This window comes from Zosterops lateralis (genome assembly GCF_965231275.1).
Source record: "Zosterops lateralis genome assembly, chromosome: 28".
Taxonomy (NCBI): domain Eukaryota; kingdom Metazoa; phylum Chordata; class Aves; order Passeriformes; family Zosteropidae; genus Zosterops; species Zosterops lateralis.
This window is the reverse complement of record NC_139788.1, coordinates 2,406,478-2,429,602: the sequence shown is the minus strand read 5'-3', so window position 1 is coordinate 2,429,602 and position 23,125 is coordinate 2,406,478. Positions and strand designations below refer to the sequence as shown.

At 50.9% G+C, this 23,125-nt stretch overlaps 1 protein-coding gene across 1 annotated transcript in view; it reads right to left on the bottom strand.

The window, feature by feature from the left end:
• The window catches only part of EPHA10 (EPH receptor A10), a gene marked incomplete at its 3' end in the record, with an annotated part of 28,532 nt that extends 5,786 nt beyond the window's left edge, over positions 1–22,746 (bottom strand). Inside the window, exons 1-10 of the mRNA XM_083879628.1 lie at positions 22,626–22,746; positions 21,659–21,723; positions 18,845–19,514; positions 12,090–12,245; positions 10,607–10,948; positions 5,801–5,925; positions 3,304–3,466; positions 2,173–2,281; positions 2,020–2,075; positions 1,151–1,276 (exon numbers count right to left, since the gene is read on the bottom strand). Of these exons, the coding sequence (XP_083735754.1) occupies positions 1,151–1,276; positions 2,020–2,075; positions 2,173–2,281; positions 3,304–3,466; positions 5,801–5,925; positions 10,607–10,948; positions 12,090–12,245; positions 18,845–19,514; positions 21,659–21,723; positions 22,626–22,734 (1,921 nt within the window). The 5' untranslated portion in view covers positions 22,735–22,746. The remainder of the gene's footprint in view (positions 1–1,150; positions 1,277–2,019; positions 2,076–2,172; positions 2,282–3,303; positions 3,467–5,800; positions 5,926–10,606; positions 10,949–12,089; positions 12,246–18,844; positions 19,515–21,658; positions 21,724–22,625) is intronic.
• Positions 22,747–23,125: the final 379 nt, after the last annotated feature.

Sequence of the window (23,125 nt, the reverse complement as noted above, 5' to 3'; positions counted from 1 at the left end):
CACTGAGATCATGCTCCAGCCCTGGATTGCTCTGCCTCTTGGTCTGCTCCCCACAGAGCTGGACACAGCAGGGCTGGAGGGTTCCTGCAATCCTTGAGGAGGAACATCTCACTGCTCCATGACAGGAGCTACGGAATTCCCAACATAAAAAAAACCAATATTGGCTTTACAGCAAAAAGCTTGTAGCTATGAACAGCTTTATTGATTTGAAAATCAGTTTTTTTGTCAGGTCAGCAGTGAGACAAACACACTCCCAAATTCCTTAGATTTAAATGCCTTCCTTGCTAATTCCTTTCTTGATTTTTCCAACACCAGATTGCTCAGGAAAGGTACATGGGGCTCCTCTGAGCTGCTCCACGCTGCAGTTCAGAGGCAACCTCATCCCCTCCTCAGTGTCCTCTCCCCTCCAACACTGTCCTTCAGCTGCAGGCAAAGCCCTTCCCTCCTCCCTTCCTCCACCTCTGCTGCTGCTACAGCTGAATTTATCTTTAGGGAAAGAAATGACAAAGAATGATCACGTTCCCCACGTTCTGGCACACAGTAGCCATTAAGGCTCTAGGGTCCAGCCAGGGGATTTTAATTTGCTTTTAAGTTTTAGGCAGTGAAGTTGATGAAAATCGATAAATCATTAGGTTCACTTATTTATAAATAGTTTTCATGCTGCTGTCAAAGTGCCCAGATGCAGATAATTGCTGATGCTTTCTGGTCCTCGTGGTGTTCACTTGGCCGTGCTCAGTGCCTCAGGAAAACAGCAGGAATGTGGAACAAAGCTCCTGGATAAAATCCTCACCAGCCCTGCTCCCATCCTCTGCTGCAGGCAGGTGCCCCCAGGACTGGAGCAATGCCATGGCCCAGTGTTGGATCTAAATCACAGCCACTGTTGGATCTAATCACTAATAATGGGTGACTGAGGCTTTCCACAAGTTTTTTATTTCATTATCAGCCTCAGTGAAGGCAGAGACATAAAAGATGGTAAAACTTAACACCACAACAACAGAAGATAAAGTTGTCTTTGTTATGAGGCTTTTAAAAGTTTTTTAGCCAACAGGCTGATGCTAAAACCTTACAAATGTCTACTTAAGGCAATCAATAAACACTGTACATACACCTTACAGTAGTTGATGTAAGGCCACCACCCCGTGGAACTTGCCTGTCCTGATAATCCTCTCAATTTTGATGCTGGCATTATCCAGTTCCTTGGCAAAGAGGTGCACAGCCTGCATTGGGTCTTCACAGGTGTTGGGGTCAATGTATGTCCTCCTGGTGGGTATTTTGACTGCAGGAAAGGCAAAAAGGGCAGGTGAGAGGGGCTTGGCAGAAATTCCACCCACCCATCCTGGGAAACACTATCCCAGCTTATCCATCTCCTGGTTTGTGGGCAGAATCAATGTAATATCTTTCTATAAGCAAATCAAAAGACTCAGTTCAAAGGTTTTTAAGAAGTTTTTTTTAAGATTAGATGAATCCAACTGCTCTGCTCCACTGCCACAGGGTAAAGGAGAGCAGCCCCTTTGCTCCAGTGAAGCTCCCACCCTCCAAAGCCAAGTGCAATGGTCAAGGCAGGCTCTTCTACTTCTGAGGTGCTTTGGGGAACAGAAAAACATGCGTGCACTCCATGGGCATGTGCCAGGAATCAAATAAACTCATCAGCCCCGACAACTGAATTCCCTCTGACAACACGTCTGTAAAATTATTGCTGCTCAATAATCCAGAGTAGCCCCAGAAAACGAGGCTGTTTGCTCATGTCCATGAGAAGCTGACAGAATAATTCATACACCCCCTGCAAGCTGCAAGAATCCCCATCTCCTCTGGCACACAGTGACCCACACACAGCAAGGACAGACATTGGTACATGAAGCTGTCAAGCCCACGGTCCTCAGAGAGCATTGCTGTGCCATCCCCTGCTCTGGGACAACACAGGATTGACAACACTTCAACAGTGAGGGCTCAGGGCTGCTTTGGTGGGTTATTTACTGTGACAAACACAGGGATCCCACAGCCATGCTGGCTGTGACTTACAGTGGAAATACAGCTCCTCATCCCCGTCCTGGCTGGCTTTGCTGTACCCACACTGCCTGCAGCAAAGAGAGGGAAGATGCACATAAGAAAATGAAGGGTCAGCATCCCCTTAGCCCAGGTCAGACTCCCCTGGACCCCCCTGGCCCTGCTGACCTCCTCCAGAGCATCACTCCGACCACCACGGACACCAGCGCGGTCAGCCCCACGATGGCCACCACGGCGATGAGGACAACGGGGCTCTGCTCACTGGAGGCCACTGTCACTGCAGGAGGGAACAGAGCTGGTCATCAGCATGTTCTGGGACAGCTTTGAGGAGAGGAGCTCCCACGGCCAGCCTGTGTCCTCCAGGAGAGCTGTGGGAGAGGCCACCCGGCTGCTTTTCACCATCCTCACAACAATTCTGGTTCAGCTGGAAGAGCCCAAGCTGGTGGGATCAGTCCAACGTGCTGGCAGCACAGACAGAACAACCCAGCCCTGGTTTTCTTAATCAGAGCTGAAGAAGAATCCTGTTTATCAGAGGAACGCATCAAAATTTATGGCCTTACAAATGGTTTTCTTTCGTCGCATTAATCCCTTTTCCTCCTGCTTTTGCAAACAGGGGTATTAGATAGCTACATTCTCTATAAAAATTTTATTGGCTTCAATTAATTCTGAAATGTCTTCTGTGTGGCAAATGAAGGCAATTTAAAGCCCTGTTAAACACAATCTGTGGGAGCTGTTCTGAGCCAGCCAGTTCAGCCTTGCACTTCCAGCCAGCCTGGGGGATTGTGCCCAAGCCCAACGTCCCTCCAGCCCTCTTTCAGTGAAATCAGATGAATTTGGACCAGAGTTATGAATGGGAATTTAAAAGGAGAAGGCTCAGCAGATAACACTGATGCTGGCTGCCCTGAGCCAGCCAAGGAGCAGACAAGCCAAGTGGCTCCTGAGCCAGGACAGCAGCGTCAGGCAGGGAGCAGCCATGAGCTCAGCAGGTTTTTGGGCAATCCCAGCCAAAGAGCAGAGGCTGCCCCAGCCTGCTCATGAGAAAGGAGCCAGAGAGCAACTGCCCTCATTGACCCTTCACTGAGATGAGACAGGACAGGGCAGCAAGACCAACCTCATCAAATCCTAATGGGAAAATGCAAGGAGAGGCAAAATCCTGGACAGCAGTGGGACAGAGTGGGTCTGTCCCTTAGACCTGGAGAAGCAGAACCAGAGGAGCAGGTGCTGCTCCAGGACACCAGGAGCAGCTGGGGCACGAGCTGTGAGCACAGCATCCCCAGGGACATCCCCTGCTGCACTTACACTCTGCCAGTGTCTCCACTTCAATGCCAGGGTTGTAGTTCCCGTAGTCTGGAGAGGAAGATGTTCTGATTTGGAAGATGTAGAGGGTACCAGGCTTCAGGTTATTGACCGTCACGGCCGTTGATGTGGTTTTCACAGTTGAGTAACTCTGATCTCTCTGATCCTGTGAAATAATGAGAAAGCTGAGATGGAGCTGGACTGACAGCTGAGCCACAGAGCCGGCGTGGCACAGGCAGGAGAGACTGTCCAAAGAGCCAGCCTCCAAAAGAAACACACTCACAGTGAATGTGAAAGACATGCACTGGATGTCTCATGGACAGAAATCATATGGGGAGGTCACAGGGAATGGCAGATGGAGCTGGATGAGGCTACGAAGATGTGAAGGAAGAAGATGGGGTGGTGGAGAGCAGCAACTCTCCCCTGTGCCAGCCCTTCCTGCTCCCCTGCTGCAGCCACTGGGGCAAATCTGTGTGGATTTGGAAAAACTGGAGCCCCGAGGGCCATCCTAGCCCCACAGAACAGCACAAGCTGTCTGTTATATGAACAAGCAGTGTCCCAGCCCCAAAATGTGACACAGGCAGTGTCCCAACCCCATAGTGTGACATAGAAAGTGTCCCAGCCCCAAAATGTGACACAGGCAGTGTCCCAACCCCATAGTGTGACATAGAAAGTGTCCCAGCCCCAAAATGTGACACAGGCAGTGTCCCAGCCCCAAAATGTGCCATGGGCAGTGTCCCAGCCCCACAGTTCAGCTCAGGCATGAGCAGCAGCCACTCCCTGCACTGCTCACATCACTACCAAATGTGTTCCCATTCAATGCGTTTTCCCCTTTGAATCTTCCCAGTAAAAACAAAAGCTTTAAAAGCAAAGATTAGGAACTAAGTCACTATTCATGTCAGCATCAAGAGCCTCGTTTCAGTGAATTACTGATAAACTGAATTGAAATGCTCTGCCCAAGGAGGAAGGTTCCTCATTTCATAGCCCAAGTGTCATGTTGCTGCAGCCCATTTTGCACAGGAATTAACGTCTTGGGCTCCAGCATTTGCCCTCCCCCACAGATCCCTCCTCTCAAATCTATCAGATGCTGGAAAATCACATTAATATGAATCAGCTCCACGGTGGTTTGTTTCTAAATACAGAACTCTGACATGTCACCTGCACAGTGTGCCTGACATGCAGCAGCTCCACAACGAGCCTGAGCACACGCAGATAAGGTAATTTGCAGAACTGTGTCATAAACTGCATTCATTTTGATTTAGAGCCTTCCCCCTGCTCTGCCCACTGGTATTTCTCCTAAAATTCCCACCTTGGTGCACCTGTCAAACAGCAGCAATTTTTAAAAGCAAGAAACTGCCATAAAAATATTTTTCTGGGTCTCCTCCCGTGTAGAAGGGCCACTCACAGCTCACCACAGTCACAGGATTGTGGCTCTCAGTCCTAAAGCAGGGCAGACCATGAGGTTCAACCCTCCCCTGGACTGGGAATACAGAGAGCATCTCCTCCAGGCTCTAGGAACCCACTGTGGTGCCTCAGTCCCTGCCCAGCTGGAGTCACAAGGTGGATGGGTGATTCAAGGTGCTGGAGCTGCTGCCTAGTTCCCAATTTGCTGTGGAAAAGCCTCTTGGGGAGGATTCAGGCAAAGCAGTCAGGTCCACACATCATACACACCATGGACAGCTCAGCAAAGAGAGATAAAAAGGGGCTTTTTAACGAAAACAGTTCTAATGAGGTTTATTCCAGGTGCCAAAGGGAAATCAGGAACAGAGACCTGGCCATGGCCTGTGGACAGGATTACGTTTGGGTTAAGGGACCAATGGTTTGAGGGCACAGGGGTGATACAAGGGGCAGGGAAAAGGTCAGTGACCTGTGGGGAAAATGGGGCTGGGCACCTGGAGTGCCACCAGCAATAGGGAAACAGGGAAAGGAGAAACCACTACAATTAGGAACATGTGGGAAAGCAAACTGGGTGGATCAGAGTGTGCAAAGCTCTGTGGGGAAGGTCCTCTCTTTCAGCCTAGGGAATAGTCTATGGTCTGTCCTTCCAATGCAGGACCCTGGGAATTGTCCCGAGGGGTTCCAGGGACTCCACATGTCACTGTAGGACATGAAAGACTCCAAATATTTCAGCAGGCAAAGAGCATAGAAAAAAGGCTTTATTGTCTAAATTCTTACTACTTTTATAAGGTGTTCCCATACAGATTTAACATGATTGGGGTGAATAGGAACGACACCTCTCTGATCCCATGGGTTAAACCAGAGAAAGAGCAAAACACCACCTGGAGAAAGATTTGTTTTGAGAGAGTTGTTTGCCAAGATTGTTTTGAGAAGAAGCTTTCTTGAGAAATTTTTCCTTGGGGAAAAAGTTAGCAGCTGCCAGCAGGCTGAAATCTTTCAGCCCCACAGCACAGTGACTGGGGTCACACAGCACTGTGCTGCTGAGGGGAGAAAGGGAAGGACACAGAGTCAAGCAGAGCCCATGGCAGTGCCCAGAGCTTACCTTCTCAAAGTACTTGACCTCATACTCGGTGCCATTGGCAGAGAGGAGCCCTGGCTCCTGCCAGGACAGGGAGACACTCTTCTGCTCCACTCGGTCTGTGCGGATGTCGGTGACGGGAGCTGGCACTGGAAATGCAGAGAGGAGGAAATGAGCCCTGACTGAGGAGCGGCTTCAGCAAAACCTTCCACTCAAACAGCTGCAGAGTGTGTGGCTTCTGCAGACAGCAGTCCCCTCTCCCTGAATCAGGGCTGGGATTGCTCCCAGCTGGTGACCATCCAGTGGTGAAACAGCAGCTCTGTGATCCATGGGCAGCCTGGAACACTCCAATGGAAAACTGGCAAAAAATCCTAAGGGCACCCTCCACCCTTAGTGCTGCTGAGGAGTCTGAGGATGGGCTCAGTCCTGGGCTCTGAACCCCCGCTGGGGATGTCTGGGAAAGGCAAAACACAGTGTTGGATTCAGGAGGGCTGGTGGGACATACCAAGGCCTCCTCACACCAGATCTCCCCCATGGAGCTGGACTGCTGGGAGTGTGGGCCCCACTCTGAGGGCAGGCTGTGCCTCAGGAGCTGGCTGTGTATTTCTGGTCAGCACAAACTCCCTCCCTGCCATGCTTGCAGCCATTTAGTTCATCCACTGCAAGACGCACCTGCCAATACTCCCATTTTAACCAGGTTTGGCTCCAAACAGGTCTCCAGCCTATTCAGGCAGCAGCTCACAGCCCTCAGGCACTGCAAAAGCTGCATGGGGATGTTGATTGTTTCCAGCTTTTCCTACTTCCCATCAAATCAGGACATTCACTGGACCCACCTCTGTCCCACCAAGCCTCCTGTGGAGAGGAACAAGTCCCTGGAAAGTAAACTTAAGTATCTGTGAAATTTTGTATTTATTACTTAGCTCATTAATCTTTGCTGAAATAAAAAGCCCTCATGATGTTTTATTCATGGTGATTTGCTCCAAAGTCCCTTTGGCTTCCTATGGGAGTGTGAGAGGAGTCAGAGGGGCTCCTGTGCTGCTCCCACTGCCCACTCACTTCTCCCCCTGCTGTGACCCACCCCATGGTGTGAGACAGAGTCAAACATTATCCCCCAACACTTGCCTTGGGTCCTGCTCCTGTGAGATAAGCTAAGTGCTCCTTACTGTGTTGTGTGATCCCCATCAATAAAAGATCACACAGCTGCCCTCCTGCGTCTCTGAATCCAGGAAATGGATTGGAGAGACCTGAATGTGTGGTCCTGACTGTTAACAAAGTCATCAGGAAAAATCCTCCTCACTCACAGATGTGCTTTAGAGCAGAGCCCTTGGTACATGACAGAAAAGCAAGTGCCAGCCTCAAACATGGTTAAAAAACATTAAAGAAAATCACACAGGCTATAAAGCATTTCACACTGTGAAAAAAAAAATGTGTTTCCCATCAATATTTTAAGCTCTCCTATCATTGCCTCTATTCCAAAAAGCAAACATTAAATTATTCACCACTCTGCCTGATTTTATAAACTCCATTCCCTTGTACGTGGGCTTTCTCCTCTTGATTAACCAGTGTAGCAGCAAAACAGGCATAAAACTACAAGTGGCACCGTGTCCCTGCCCAGAACAACTCTCTGAGCATCCACCAGCTGCACTGGGTGAGGGACACCAAACACCCCTGCCCTGCTTGTGCCAGACACAGCCAGCTCTGCCCTCCCTCACCACTTTACACACCATCCCAGGCAGCTCCTGCCTCAAAGATCTCCATTCCAAAGCAGAGAAGCTGCCTCCTCAGCCAGCAGGAAGCCAAAGACCCCAGGAGCTCAGACATTTCCCCCAGAGCTGCCTCATCCTGCAGCCCCACTGCCCCATGGTGACTGGATCAGCTCTGGACATGCACAGGCAAATCTACTTTGGAGGACCAAATCCAGCTCAAAGCCCTTCTCCAGCCTCAGGAAGGAGGATGCATTCTGGCACTGGTTGCATTATTAATCAGCAGCAGATTTAAAAGCTCTTTAAGGCAGGAGCCTTGTATTCCTGCTGGGAATACAAATGACACGGGCCTGGAGTGCACATTTACATGGCTAATGCAGCTCCACTCCTGCAGGTGAACAGCTCCTCTCACTCCTCAAACACTTTTATTTAGTCCCATGCTGGGGACAGATTAAAAAAACACAGTATTAATTTTGCCACCTGCAGACTAAATTGCATCTCTTCTTTTGGCTGCAATTCCGAGGAACGATGGACAATTCCCTCTGGAGGGGAAGGACAGCACAGAGCTGGATTAGAGGAGCAGGATCTGACAGCTAAATAGGGTCTTGTTTCTTGTTTAATTTCTCCTCTCAACCTGCTTATCAGCAGATAGAACTCCCCTGCTGCTGCAAACGCCTTCCCAGACTGCAGCATGACAGCCACCAGGGCAGTCACCACTGCCCAGGCATCCCTGGAGCCTCCTTCCCCCTGCCCTCTGGCCCCAAACAGCACTGCTGTGCTGGGCTCTAGTGACAAGGGACAGCAGAGTCAGGGCTCCAAGAAATGATGTGCTGTGAGGAGCAGCTCCCCACGCTGTCCCTGCCAGCTGTGGCTCTGTGTCCTGCCTGTCCAGGGTCCCCTCCTCGCAGTGGGGTCTTACAGACAACTCAGCTGTGCAGCCACTCCCCCAGGACATCATTTTCTCCCCATTTTGCTGATAGGGTTAATCAGCACTGTCACCCCTTGCTGACAGTGCAAAGGCAAGAGGAACCAGGGCACTGGTGCCTGGCACTGCCCAGGGGGGGACACCTTCAGCAATAAAAGTGCTGTCAGTGCTCCAGGAAACTTCTGAGCCTCAGCTGTTTGGGTAATTCCCAGCCACCATCTGCACCTGGAGACTTGACAGCTCAACAAGAGGCATTGATTTTGAAAAGATTACAGGATTAATTATCCACATTCTTTATGTGCATTTCAGTTCCCTCAGGAGTACATGGTATTGAGTAAGGGGATGAGATTTCTCCCTTCCCCAGGGGAAAAGCTGTTCTTAGCAGCCTGGGCTGGCATCACTGACCTGCTGCTTTGCTCCCTAAGGGAATGGGGCACTCACCTGGCCACACCTGGCCACACCTGGCCACACCTGGCCACACCTGGCCTCTCCTGCCCAGCTCAGACCTGGGGGCCCAGGCAAGGTCCCTCTGCCTGCACCAGACTGGAGGAATGGCTTGTTATCAGACCTCTCTTAGCTCACCACACCTCAACCTGTTCTCTGTCCCCCTGGCCTGAACTCAGGACACAGAAGATCTTCCCAGAGCTAAATCCATCCTTGAACAGCAAAGATCCTAATGAGGAGTGACACCTCTGCTGAGGAGCAGTCTGCAGCCCAGCATCCCCCAAAGGAGCCACGGGGATTATGGCATGAGGGAAGAGAAAGCAACAAACGTGCACAAAAAAAAAAAAAAAAAAAAAACATTTGATCAAGCGGTGGGAAAATTATTTATAACAAGATCAAAGTTTAATCTCCTCAGATGAAATTGTTGGCCAATTCCTGCCAAGAGGCACCTGAGGATCATCCGTCTCCATTAACTTGTGGCTTGGGAAAGGGTTTTCATGCAAATTAATAATGTGACCGCAGAGGAACAGACAAGGACACAACAAGGCAGAGCTGACTGTCCTTCAGCACAGCCAACAGCAGAGGAGGGACCTGATTGTCCTTTGGCACAGCCAACAGCAGAGGAGGGACCTGACTGTCCTCTGGCACAGACAACAGCTTGAGGGGGGACTCCTCAGACAACCCCCCTGGTCAGGGACCTGTCCACAAGGCGTGGGCACTCACTTCTCCTCAGCTCAGGGAGCAGAAATGCCAAACTGAAAATGGAAGGGGACAGTTACAGTAAGAATTGTGTCACAGACCAGCCCAGGATAGAGAGAGGAAATCAATTTGTTTCTGAAGGGTAGCCAGCATTTGAATTAACTGTTTTAAGGAGGGTTTTTTTGATGAATGGGTTGAAAATGTAGCTTCATCAAAGGGGTTTGTTTTTTTTAATGATTTGTAAATTCAAACTGCAGCCTGATCACAAACTGCAGCCAGACCACAGAGCACACTTGTCCCTTCACAGCCCAGGCTGTCACCACACTCACTCCTTGCCTCCCAGTGGCATCAATGGAACCTCTGAGAGCACCATGGACCAGTCCTCATCTGCCACACCTCAGCACCAAGTCTGTGCCACCAGGACAAACCAACATTTTGTTTCTCACATTAGGGCTCATTCCCCACTTCCAGGATTTCCAACAGAAAGAATTGCAAGAGCAGATAAACTGACAATAGCTGTTTCCAACACTTTACCAAACATTTTTGAACAAGCAAAACTGAGTCATGCCTTTTTTCACCAAAACACACAAGCACTTGTGCAGACGTTTCACATTTCCAAAAGTCAAGCCAAAGCTATCATTAGTACTTGCCCTAATTGTCAGCTTGTGCAACCCCCCTGTTTCTACAGGAGCTGTCAACCCACAGGTTTGCAAAGCTGTTATTTTTAAGAGGTGCAGCTGTACCTGCATGGCCAGTGGACACGTTGACCTCGGCCAACGGGCTGATCGCCGTCACTCCGTTGAGTGCAGCCACCCTGATGGTGTAGCTGGCATGGGGCAGCAGGTTCACCAGCCCCATCTGCTGTTATTCCCATTCCCATATCTTTGCCCAAAAGCCCCCTAATTGCAAAACTATAATAATTCAGAGGGAGGGGATTTACATTCTCCATTTCAAGAGAAGCTTCGGCTTTCCAAACCAAGACAGGGAAAAACAACACCACTGAACCATGAACTAAGTACTAAGTCAATTTTTACTCACTACCACAGTCTGCTATTTTACCTGCATGGCCAGTGGACACGTTGACCTCGGCGTACTCCTGTCTGGCCAGCGGGCTGACTGCTGACACTCCATTAAGGGCAGCCACCCTGATGGTGTAGTTGGCGTGGGGCAGCAGGTTGACCAGGGTGACCGTGCGGCCCACCAGCCCCGTTTGCTGGGGCACGAAGCCCACCCCACTGCCGCACTGCTCGCAGCGGCCCCGCGGCACCGCCGGGCACCGGCCACACCACAGGCTGTAGGTCAGGTCACTGCGGCCGCCCGCGTCAGCCGGGGCGCTCCACTCCAGCACCAGGGATGACTGCCGCAGGCTGTACACCAGGTTCCTGGGGGCAGAGGGGGGGCCTGGAAAGAAAAAAGCATCTCTGAAACTGTGGGAGATGGATTTGTGGAGGATTCTCAAAGCTTGACAGGACAGAGAGCAGCCTGGCCTCTTTCTTCAGGCAGCAACTGACAGAACGAGAGGACATGGTCGCGAGCTCTGCCAAGGGAAATACAGGGCTGGATATCAGGGAAAAGTTTTTTACAGAAAGGGTGATAAAGTATTGCAATGGTCTGCCCAGGGAGGTGGTGGATTCACCATCCTTGGATGTGTCTAAGAAAAGACTGGATGTGGCACTTGGTGCCATGGTTTAGTTGAGGTTATGGTTGGGTTGGACTTGATGATTATGGAAGTCTCTTCCAACCTAATGATTATGATTCTGATTCTGATTCTGATTCTGATTCTGATTCTGATTCTGATTCTGACAGAAGGCTCACATCTGTATGCACCTGCATGCAAACTTTGAGGTAAGAAATGCTGACTTAGAAATGCCACGGAATAAGACAAATGTCGTTAAGAGAGAAATTGAACTAGAAGGAAGGTTCAAAGGATGGGCTTGCAAATAAGACTGGATACTCTGGAAGAATAAAACTGTGAAAGATGCAAGGGGACACACCCAGATATTGGTGCCTACAACATGGTGGGACATGGGACAGGGGATCCCAGCTGGAGGGATGTGTGTGCACCACAAACCACAGCTCACAGTGTGCAGGAGAAGCACCTGGCTGGACCCAGCACTTCCCTGAGCACACCAGGGGTCCAGGAGCCCATTTCTGGTCAGGCACTGCCTGGCCCTGCTCGGTGGAGTTCCTCATCACTGTGCTGGCAGCTGGACAGCATCCATCACCAGAGCAGCTGGAGTCCAGCCCAATTAACTAGAGGCCATTTAATTAAAACCTGTGAACTACAGTGACTAAATGACTGTGCCCCAGTTTTACCAGGGAGTCTGCGAGCCTGACTGCACATCTGTCTCATCAGCCTGCGGGCTCTGGGTTGTAGGGACAGCCCCTCCATCCCCTCCCACTGCAGCATCACCCCAAGATGAGCACACAGAGCAGCACAGGGGGAGCCTGGGACAGCCCTGGGCACTGCCTGGCCCTGTGCTGCAGGACAGACAGAGGGACATTGCTGAGGACAGGGAGCAGCCCTTCCAGCAGGACTTACGTGTGCAGGAGGCAGATGGAGGGTCTGAAGGAGACCTGGAGTAATTTGTCTGGCACAGACAGAACGTGGAGGCTTCCTCCAGTGTGAAGCTGTGCTCAGGGCATGGGGAACACACAGGGAGACGGAGGGAGAGCTTGTAAAAGCCCGGGAGGCAAGCTGAAAGAGAGAGAGAGAGAGAGGGTGTTAAGGGACAGAGGCACAGGAGGAATGGGGACACACCTGATGACAGCAGTTCCCTGTTTCCTGAGACCTCCTTTGCTGCCACTGGCCAGCACACACCACTCTCTGAGCTGCTTTCCCTGAGCACCTGCATGATCCTGGCACCAAGAGAGATGTCCCTTGGTTTTACCCAGAAGTGATATTTGGGTGCTGTAGCTTTGCACTGACTTTAATAGAAAATGTCATTCCCTATCTAGGGTGCTAGATAAACCAGGAAAAAATAGCAAATGTTAAAATTACTCCCAAAACTTCCAGTTCCCTCTTTAGGTTTGAGAAACCAAATCAAAACTAGTAGTGCATTCATAGAAAGGAGACAGAGTTTGCATTTTTTCCTTTAGTTAGGCAGCACTGACCACCACACAGGGCAGAAATATCACCGCATCAGGCAGGACAGGAAAATCAATCCTGTTTACAAACATGATGGGATCCAAGCACTAAACCCAGAGCCCCCATCCCTCAGATGTGCCTGTCACACCAATCTGACAGCTCGTCGTAGGGAACTCAACATTTCCAATTAGAAGTGTCTTTCAGACCAGTCCACCCTGTTTTCTAACAGCCAGAAGTAAGTTTACAGACGTGCCTGTCATTAATAATGGCACAAAATGCCCCAATTTGCATGTCACAGGAGCAGGCCCCATGTGAGTGTGTCCCATGAGGAACCATGGGCTTTACTTGCTATTTTATTTTTCCTTTGGTTGCCCAAAACTTGCCCTTGGGAAGAACAAAAGAGCCCAGCACATGTGATGCATCATATGTGTGTCTCTGTTTCTTTTTTCAGACAAACTCCCACCCTCTTCCACCTCATCCTACGTGTGTTTTTCTTGGTCTCCAGCTGGTTTAGGTGTCCCTGTCATTTCACAGTGCTTATTTCTGCACTGGGTATGTGACAGCTCTCGGGAGATCAGGTCATCAATTTATAGAACGAAATTCTCTTTTTTTTGTACTCTGCTTTCTATCCTGTTCCCGGTCCTCTGGTGCTACCACAACTCAATTATTAAACAATAAAATTCAATAATTCATTGTCCCAGAGCCAGAGATGGGTCAGACAGATCAATTGACTCTCTCCAGCTTCACCACTGCTGACCACAGGAGCTCCTCAAGTGGGCTTGATCCAAGTCACTGACAGAGAGAGCACATTCTCCCCTCACTGTAACACTCTCTGCACACTGCCAGACCAGCAGCAGAACCAGCTACACTCCTCTGTGCTGCAGGATGGCTGATTACCCAGCATGGAGTAACCACAGGGAAAAGTTTCTCTCACCAGCTCATCTGCCACAGCTCCTCAGACAGGGCCAGGTGTCTCTGCTGGGAGAGAACAATGTCCTCCCTCATTCCCAGCCTGTGCCATAGGGAAAGCAGGGAAAATTGAGGATGCAGACCTAGAAAATGGATGGTTTCTTCCTCCAGTGGCACAGGACAGCTTTCAATTTCCCTTCCCAGTGAAGTCCTACCAGCAGCAGTGCCCTGTGTGCCAGCATGAATTAATAACAGCTGCAGCCTCATTCCAAATGCCTATACAGGCATTTATAATTAACACTACAACTCGGTTGTCTTCCAAAAATCAATTCCTTTCCAGTTTTGGTCATGGAATTGTATTTGACAAAGTTCATCTGCTTTAATGTGTGTTAATTTTTCTCTGTTGAAGCAGGCATTCATAAAAATGCTCTTTAGGAAAGCCACAGCTGGGGAAACAGGCAGCAGCACTGGGGTTACCACAGCAAAGAACCAGGACAGCAGCACAGGAACCTGACAATCCCTCCCAGCAAAGGGCAGACTGGGAGCACTGGGCACACCTCCAGCTCTTAGATTTTCACCCAGCCCTCCCTGAGCAACACTCCAACCTGCAATCTCACCACTGCATCTTTCGCAGGAGTTCCTGCTCCTGCTGACCCCTCACAGGACCAGGCTGGCACAGCCATACTCCATCTATCTTAATCCCATTATCGAGCAGAGCAAGTCACTGTTTATTGTGTTCCAAACATTTCATCAGTGCTGCAGAGACAAAGTGCCCGAGGCCAGGGCAGGAGGAAGGAGGGGGCAACAGCCCTAAAGAGGGACAAACCCTGCCAGTCAGTGCCAGGGACAAGGACACGCTGCCCAAACCCCACAGGACACCTTGTGTAAATCACTGACAGAACAGAGTTTCAGTGGTGTATTGAGGTGGCCAAAGGTAGCAGAGAGGCTCCTGCTCCCTCCAAGCTGAGTTTGAGATCTTAGCCTGTCTTACCCCACCAGCTGTGATCAATACTGCAGGCAGAGAGAAGGGACAGCAGTCGTGTCCAATCTCTGTGAGAGGGACAAAGTCAGCACAAGGAGAGATCAATGCAAGCCCTGAGTCAGGCTCCAGCTCCTCTCACCTCAGTTCCATGTCTGCCAGGATGGGAACTTTGGGCTGCACCACCCCAGAGAATCCGAAAGCACCTTGCCTTCCACACAGTTTAGAGGTTTTTAATCACTGGTTTTCAACAAACAGCCCATGGTCCAACACCTTGCACAATTCTGACACCTCTAGACAATGCTACTCTGTAATTTTTGTCCTTGTTAAATAATTTGTGGAGTGCTAAAACGAAAACCTGTGTCCAAGGGCAAGATCTTTGCGCATCCCCAACAACGAGCCCTTAACAGCTGAAATTAAATTTAGTGATTTAGTCCAGAAGAAGGACAGTCTTGAAATATCTAACAGAGTGCATTTGATGAATCCAGCCAGGACTGACAGAACCTCATTGCTATTTCTGCCAGAATGTTCCTCAAGGACACACTGAAGCAGGCACATCCTCTGAGCCAAGTGCAGCCCACTGTTTTCTCTCTCAGCTCCCTAATGGATCCACCCAAAATTTCCCAGTGAAGGACTGGCTGACCAGCCTCTGCTGAGCCCTTCAGCCCACACAAACCTCCCTCAGCTGTGGGCAAGACACATCCCCATCTGTATTTCAGCATCCCATCCAACCCCTTCATCCAGCAGCCAGATATCCATGACCTTAACCTCACAGGAATCCTGCAAACAACGTGTGATGCTGGTAATTGTCAGAGTGGTTTGCTCTGAAATTAAATGTCACGGAGCGATTTGTGTCTGAATCTGTCACCATTTCCATCCCGTAATTATTTCAGACACACTGTGAACCAGCAGAGAAATCCCAAATGATGGATACCTGCAAAGCTGTGGTCATTACCCCAGAGAGAATGGAAGGAGAGATGGTTTTACTGGGGTGTTCCATGTAAAATGTGATGGGCAGCAGCATCCACCACCCACCCCACAACCCCTGAAATGTGCCCAGCTCCACAATTCCTATGAGGAATTCCTGTGGGATTTCCTCCAATTCCCTCACTGCAAGCACAGGGTCTGACTGTGGGATGCCTCCGTGAGGAAAGCAAAACCTGGTGCTTTGTGCAACTTACAGGGCCCCAGGAGGAAAAAATAAACGTATGCATAATGCTCCAGCATCAGTCAGCAGATAAAATACACTCCAGGAGCACTTACAGGTTTGTAAGGTAATGTATAAAAGATGAAACAAATCAAAAGCTCCAAGTGCTGTACGTTTGGATCCATCTTTTTTTGTATTTAAACAGAAAAGCAGGACCTCGGGCTTCAGGAGGCATCTTTGCAGTAAATGACAAAATATTGTAATTTATTGTTTTAAATTTCTCTAACTTTCAATTGAACTATTTCTTTTCCACCTAAGGACACTGCAGTGACACAATGCTGTGGTGGGACATATCCAATGGACAGAGGAGCATCTTACTCACCCCACATCCCACTCCCACTCTAAACCTTTGCCTTCTTCCTAAGAGAGATACAATAAATCTTCCTTGTGTCTCATCCATAGCAGGTTGAATTCAACATGCTGCCCAAAAACCCAGCCAGTGATGGATCCAGCCTCCCAAGGAGGGGGAACAGTGCTGTCAGAAGTGGAGGAAAAATGAATTTTGAGGCGGAAACTTCGCCAGAGCACAAATTTACGTTTTCTGTCAAAGAAGGCAGCTATTTTTGGTCACTGGTCTCCATCATATTAATTCAATGTCTGGTTTTAAGTTGTCTCATTTGCAGCAAATCTGGCTGGTAAATATTAACCTTGGGCTTTGTTGAAATTCTCCTTGCAGATATTACATGGGATTGGACGGAAAAGATGAAGCAGAAGGAGACAACTTTGAATGAAAATGTCAATTGGATCCCCCACATCATGGCTTCATTTACACAAAAGCTATTGCTACACCCCACAAAACAAACAGCACAGAGGGGCTACAGCTCATTCCTGACAAAACTAATGGCAAAAAAGACATCAAAGCTGAGAAACCAAGTGAAAACAAAACAGGGATGGGCAAGGGATCATCCACAGAGCACAGGGCTGCCCATTTGCCTGCCCTGCATCTTCTGGGAATGGGTTTTATGGGCAGAGCAAGCACAGAGCAGCATCTGGCTACAGAGATACATCAGACAAGACAGGCAGTCCGAGCACATTTTCAGTGACAAACTCTCCTCTTCTCTGTGAGTGGATGTTAAACAGACACTAAAGTTGTGCAGTCCCACCCCAGAGACGGCTGCACTCCACTGAATGCCAGAACAATTCATCAGAAACCTGCAAACCTGTCAGGAGTGCTGGGGTGCCTCTGGAGCAGTGCTGCAGGACAGGGGGATGGACATGGAAAGACTCAGCTTTCCTGCAGCCAGAATTAGCAGAGTCATAGATCCCACTGGCCTTTTTTTCATCTCTTTTAATTTCAGAGTGAGGACACAAACGTTCTCTCTGTGCAGGATGTTTTCAGTGGTTAAATCAGGGTTACAGGGACACCAGCTCTGCCACCAAGTTTAAACATCTTCACCAGTTCATCCTCCACTGTCACCAGCACTCTCAGGTGCCACCCTGGTCCTCATGTCACCCCACAGGCACCAGCAGCAGCAAAGTCCCCACCACCCCCAGTCCTCTCAGGTCCACAGGAGCTGCAATAGAGGCTGTGGCCAAGAAGTTTAGTGGGCCAGCAGGATTAACACACTCTGAGCCCCCCAAAGCCACCACCACAGGATCACAGAGGTGGAGCCAGGTGTGTTGTGCCATCACCTGGCTGGTTTAACACCCCCCCAAACTCCCAAAGCATCCACCTGCCTCCAGCTCAAGGGTTTTTGTCCTCACTGAAGAACTTCCACAGCCCTGGCTGCTTTCATCAGAAATCTTTTAAAGTTATTCACTTAGCACTATGCTAATGCAGGGCTGCAGACAAACCCAAAACTTTCAACCCTTAAAAACTATTTTCTGATATTTGACCAGACATCAGACACTGCTCCACAGAGAATGACTAATGACCTCCTTTCTCTGAGAGGGGAGAGAAACTTAATTATGTCCATTAAATTACTTCAAATATTTTTCCTCAGAGAATATGAATTATTTAAACTAAACACAGAGAAACCTGAAACATTAGCAAAAGCCTTCTGGGACTCACTATGTAAATCCCCACTCCAAACAGATGTGGAAAGCGTGGCAAGCTGCCATGCAGCTACTGAAGCAATCAACAGCACTGAGATTTCAATTTGATAGCTTTAATAAGGTCTTCTTAAGGAGAAGCCACTGCCCAGAGCACTGGGAAGGGCATCCCACCACCTGGAGGAAGGCAGCACCATCAGCACGGTGAAAAGCCTGGAGGTGCTCCTGAAGGGCAGGAAAAACTCACTCTCCTACTGCACCCCCTGCCTCCAGTGAGGGGGAACTCTGCCTGCCTGGGATTTCTTTAGCTGCTTTCCTCTCAATCTGTTTTTGAGGTGAAAAGGGAGACATCCAAGGTGTCATCTGGACACCAGGCATGGGTAGCAAAGGGTTTTCTCAGCTGTGTTTTACTGAAGCCACTGGAGTAGGAAACCACGCATTTTCTAGGTCTGCATCCTCAATTGCCCGTGCTTTCCCTATGGAAAATAGGGAAATGGGCTGGGAATGAAAGAGGACATTGCTCTCTCTCAACAGAGACACCTGCTCCTGTCTGAGGAGCTGTGGCAGGTGAGGTGGTGGGAACACATCTCCTTTCCCAGGTCCCAGCTGGCAATAATGTGCCTGGGGGTGGCATCAGCCCAGCAACTCTCTCCATTCAGAGCCTCACACACTCTGAGGAAGAGCAATGACAGCCAGCACCCCACACTGGCTCTCACCTGCCTTTGGAAGTGGTCACAGCCCCAGGTTCATCAGTGGGATGCCTTGTTAAGGCAGAGGGCACGACCATTTTTGCAGCTGTCCTTAAACATAACCTTGTGAGCTGTAAAGTCGCCAAATTATTAAACCGTGTCCAAAGCGTATCAATAGGGTTATTAATGTTCTAGAGTAATTTTAACATCACAGATAAAGCTGTGGGAAATGCCTGACAGCATCCAGAGCTCTGACACATCTGCAGAGCAGCCCCTACACCCTCCAAACAAACACCTGGTGGTTCTGGGGAGCTGCCATCACCCAAAGAAATACACTGCTGACAAAAGACAATTCCAAACCGCGCTCAGGCACCAGAGAAGTCTGGCAGCAGCATGGACTGACACAGATAAAAAACTGCCAGCACACTTTTACCTCTGCATCCCCCGTCCTTCTCCTCAAAGCCAGGGCTGCACATGCATTTCCCCACGGGGACCAGCCACTCGCCCTCTGCACTGCAGTGCATCCGAGGGGGGTTATCCTCATCCACTTCAGCGTGGGCAACACAAGTGCCTTTAACTTCCACCAGTGTCACAAAAGCTGTCTCTGCCACGGTGTCAGGGAACACAGCCAAGTTCTGCACAGTGCTCAGACACTTCTTGTAATAGACCCTCACGGAGACCAGTGCCACGCAGGCACCCACGTCCTGGAAGCCCAGGTGGAAACCTCTCTTGCTCAGGTGCCCAATCTCCCTCAGCTCAGTGTTCAGCTTCATCTTGCGCTCGCCCAGGTCGCCCTGAGTGAAGCTCTCGTCAGCAGCAATGGTGTCAATCTTGGTGTGTTTGCTCTCACGGACGCTGCGCCCCAGGTCAGAGTCAGACTCGACGTAGTACAAGTTGAAAGTCTCCTTGCAGGTGCTGGTCACCCCAGGGATGCTGTTGCAGTCCCTCAGGGTGAACTTGAGCTCGATGAAGATCCTCTGGCCGTCGCGCCTGGCGATCCAGCCCGTCTGCAGCCAGTTGTTCTGGTTGGGCTCCATGACGTTGCACACCTGGTAGGTGCGTATGGGCTTGAGGGTCTCATCCACACCACTGATCTCTTCCCACTGGGGACAGAATCACAGAATCACAGAATTGTGTAGGTTGGAAGAGACCTTTGAGATCATCGAGTCCAACCCAGCCCCAACACCTCACTAGGTTAAGGTTATCAAGTGCCACATACACTTTCCTTTTAAACACATCCAGAGATGGTGACTCCACCACCTCCCCAGGCAGTCCATCCACCTCCTCCATTCCAGTCCATCCCAGTTAATTCCAGTTGACTTTCAATCCATCCCAGTCCCTCCCAGTCCCTCCCAGTTCCCTCCCAATTAATCCCAGTTGACTCCCAGTCCATCCCAGTTGGGTTCCAGTTCCTTCCCAGTTAATTCCAGTTGACTCTTGGTCCCTCACAGTTTATCCCAGTTCATCCCAGTTAACTCCAGGCAGACTATTCCAGTATTTAATCACTCTTTCAGTGAAAAACTTCTTCCTAATATCCAACCTATATATCCCTTGATGCAGCTTAAGACTGTGTCCTCTGGTTCTGTCAGTGCTGCCTGGAGAAAGAGACCAACCCCCAGCTGTCTACAACTATCCTTCAGGAAGTTGTAGAGAGTGATAAGGTCACCTCTGAGTCTCCTTTTCTCCAGGCTAAACAACCCCAGCTCCCTCAGTCATTCTTCATATGGTTTGTTTTCCAAGCCCCTCACCAGCCTTACCTTGTAGGCACTCAAAGTCCTCAGCCCACCAAACCCACCCTGCTCCTGCACCACCCCAACACCTGAGCTCTCTGCAGAGGTGCAAATGTGAAGATGCAACCAGAAAAGCAGCACTGGCAGCAGATCTTGGAAAACAAAGCTTGATTCTGGACACATCACCTGATGAGGAGCCAGAGCCTCCATCTCCCACACACTCCTCAGATTTTCTGTCCCTGGGAAGGTGCATCCACACAGTGTTACCACTCAGTGATTCTCTGGATGGGGTTGGGTCACCCAGAGAAATCCAAGATGTCTAAGGAGCTGTGACACCTTCACAGCTTCACACCTTCACAGTCACATCATCACACAAGGACATCAAACACCTTCATGAACAGCAGCAGTTTCTCTGCCAGGAGAAGTTTTAGCTGCAACAGGAGAAATCTTCCAACTGCAAGTGAAACAGTGTTCCCCCAAAGCTCTCAGCAGAGATTCTGATCAGTGAAATGATGATTCAACCCTCACAGCCTGGATGACGACCTGGCAATTCCCCAAAGCAATTCTTTCTGGGGATAAATTCATGCAAAACAGTCAAAACATACCCAGAACAGAGTTTCTTTTACAAACAAACAGCTGACTCCAGGACCTCTCGCTCTTCCCTCTCAACACTTTGTTCCCATTCGAGAAAATGAATCCAAAAGCTGCAAGGAGCACAACTCCAAACTTACTGAAAGTGGCTTTAGACTGACACCAAAGCCAGGGGCTGATGAAACAGATGTTACATGACACAGTTCCCAATGAGTTCCCCAGGCACAGGATTCCAGGGGCTTGGCTGACCCTTGGTGCTCACACAAACCACAGCACAAAGCCTTAACTAGCCAGTTTTCACTGGCTTGTTTTAGTAGTGTAAAATCTTAACTAGTCAGTGTTCATTGGCTTGTTTTAGTAGTGTAAAATCCATCTTGAGGAGGGACCCTGTTACCCCTGCCCTTAGAGGTGATGTGGACCCTCACAGAGGACAGCAGGCAGCAGCAGGGTCAAACATGGAAAGCTCTTTATTATCTGACTCCAATTCTACTTATATACATTTTGTACAGAGGGCCGAGATTGGCCCAAGGAGGTCACAACCTCCTGACTTCATTGGTCACTATGACCATCAGTCAAATTCTCTCTCAGAGAACAACTATGCAAAACATACAGATAAATCCTAAGAACACAATATTGTTTATGTGAAGCAGCGTGAGAAAGCTGCTGCAAAGACTCAAACACTCAAAAGCAAGAAATTCAGGGGCGACACCAAAGCCTCCTCTCTCCTCCCAGGAGCTCCCAGCACTGATCAAAAACTCCCCACCAACCTTGAATGAGGAGGTTCCATGGCTTGGCAGCCCCCAGCCCAGCTTTGTGATGAGCAAAGCTCACACTGCAGGGCTCCAAAGGCTGCTGAGCACCAAGAGCCCGACAGAGCCTTCCACCCTCCCTGGTGGTGAACAGACACAATCCCACCCCAAACTTACCCCATTCGATGGGTGTGAGGTCCAGCCCAGCTCTGCCTGAGATTCCTTTGAGTCCAGCAGGACGACTGCAGGGAAGACAGCATGTTAGGAAAAGCCCTGAGAGAGGAAAAGCTGGTAAAACCCCCCAGTCCATCCATTGGGAGGCTCAGAGCTGTGCCAGGTCCATGGCATCACCGTGTGAGCCCCAAACAGCACAAAGCTCTGGCTGCACACCCAAAACAAGCTGTGATCAGAGCCCTGAGGACTCTGCCACCCCAGGGACCATTCCTGGAACACCACAGACAGCCCTGCTGCTGTACCGTGCCGATGCTGGAACTGAAAGGGACCAGCAGCTGTTGGAAAGAGGGATTTCCCCGTCAAACAGCAGCCTTTTCCCACCAAAAATCCAATTCTGTCTTTGACAGGAAGAGCTATTTCCCCCAGCTCACAGCATCCTTCCACAGGCAGCAGCCACAGCCCCCGGCGGGCAGGTCGAGCCTCGGGCTCAGCGGCCGGTACCGGTAACGGTAACGATAACGATAACGGGAACGGGGGGAGGGAGCGGCGGCGCATCCCCGGCGGGCGCATCCCTGAGCACCGATCGCTCCGGGATGCTCCGGGACACCCTCCCCGCCGCCGGGATCAGCGCAACCTCCGCCAACACGGACCCAGGGTTGGAACCGCCTCCCTGTCACGGTCCTGGCAGCGGTGATGGCGGGGACCGGGACACCCCGGGCTGGAGGACACCCCCGGTGGCTCCAGAGGACCCGTCCGTCCTCTCCCGCTCCTCCCGCAGGTCTCCGCGCCCCGGAGAGCGGCGGCACATCCTCCCCACGCCGCGTCCGAGCCGGCCGCTCCCGGTACCGCAACGCGCAGCCCGGGCAATCAGAACCGGGGCAGATGCGGCGACACCGAGCGCACGGGGGACACGGAGCACCGGGAGGCACCGGAGCACCGGGAGGCACCACCGCCCCGCGCACCGGCTCACCCTGCTCGGCGGCAGCACGGGGCAGCAGTGACAGCGGTGGCAGGGGCGGCAGCGGCAGCAGCAGCAGCAGCAGCGGCGGCAGCAGCGGCACCGGCAGCGCCGTCTCCATGGCGCCGCCGCCCCGCGCCCCGCGCCCGCCGCGCGCCCGCGCCGCGCCCCGCCCACCGCCGCCGCCGGGGCGGGGCCTCGGCCCGCGCAGCCAATGGGAGATGGGGGAGTGGTGAAAAGGGGCGTGGTCAGAGCTGTGGGCGGTCAGTGTGGGGCAGGCTGAGGGAGGGCGGCCCCGTGAGGGCCCGGGATCGGTAACCGGGATCTGTCACCGGGAGTGGTCACTGGGATCGATCACCGGGCTGGAACACCGGGCAGGGCACTGGGATCGGTCACCGGGCTGGGTCACCGGGCTAGGTCACTGGGATCGGTTACTGGGTTGGAACACCAGGCTGGCTCCTGAGGGAACCCGTTTTAGGCGGCCGGAGCCGCTCCCCAGGGCACGGGCGGCC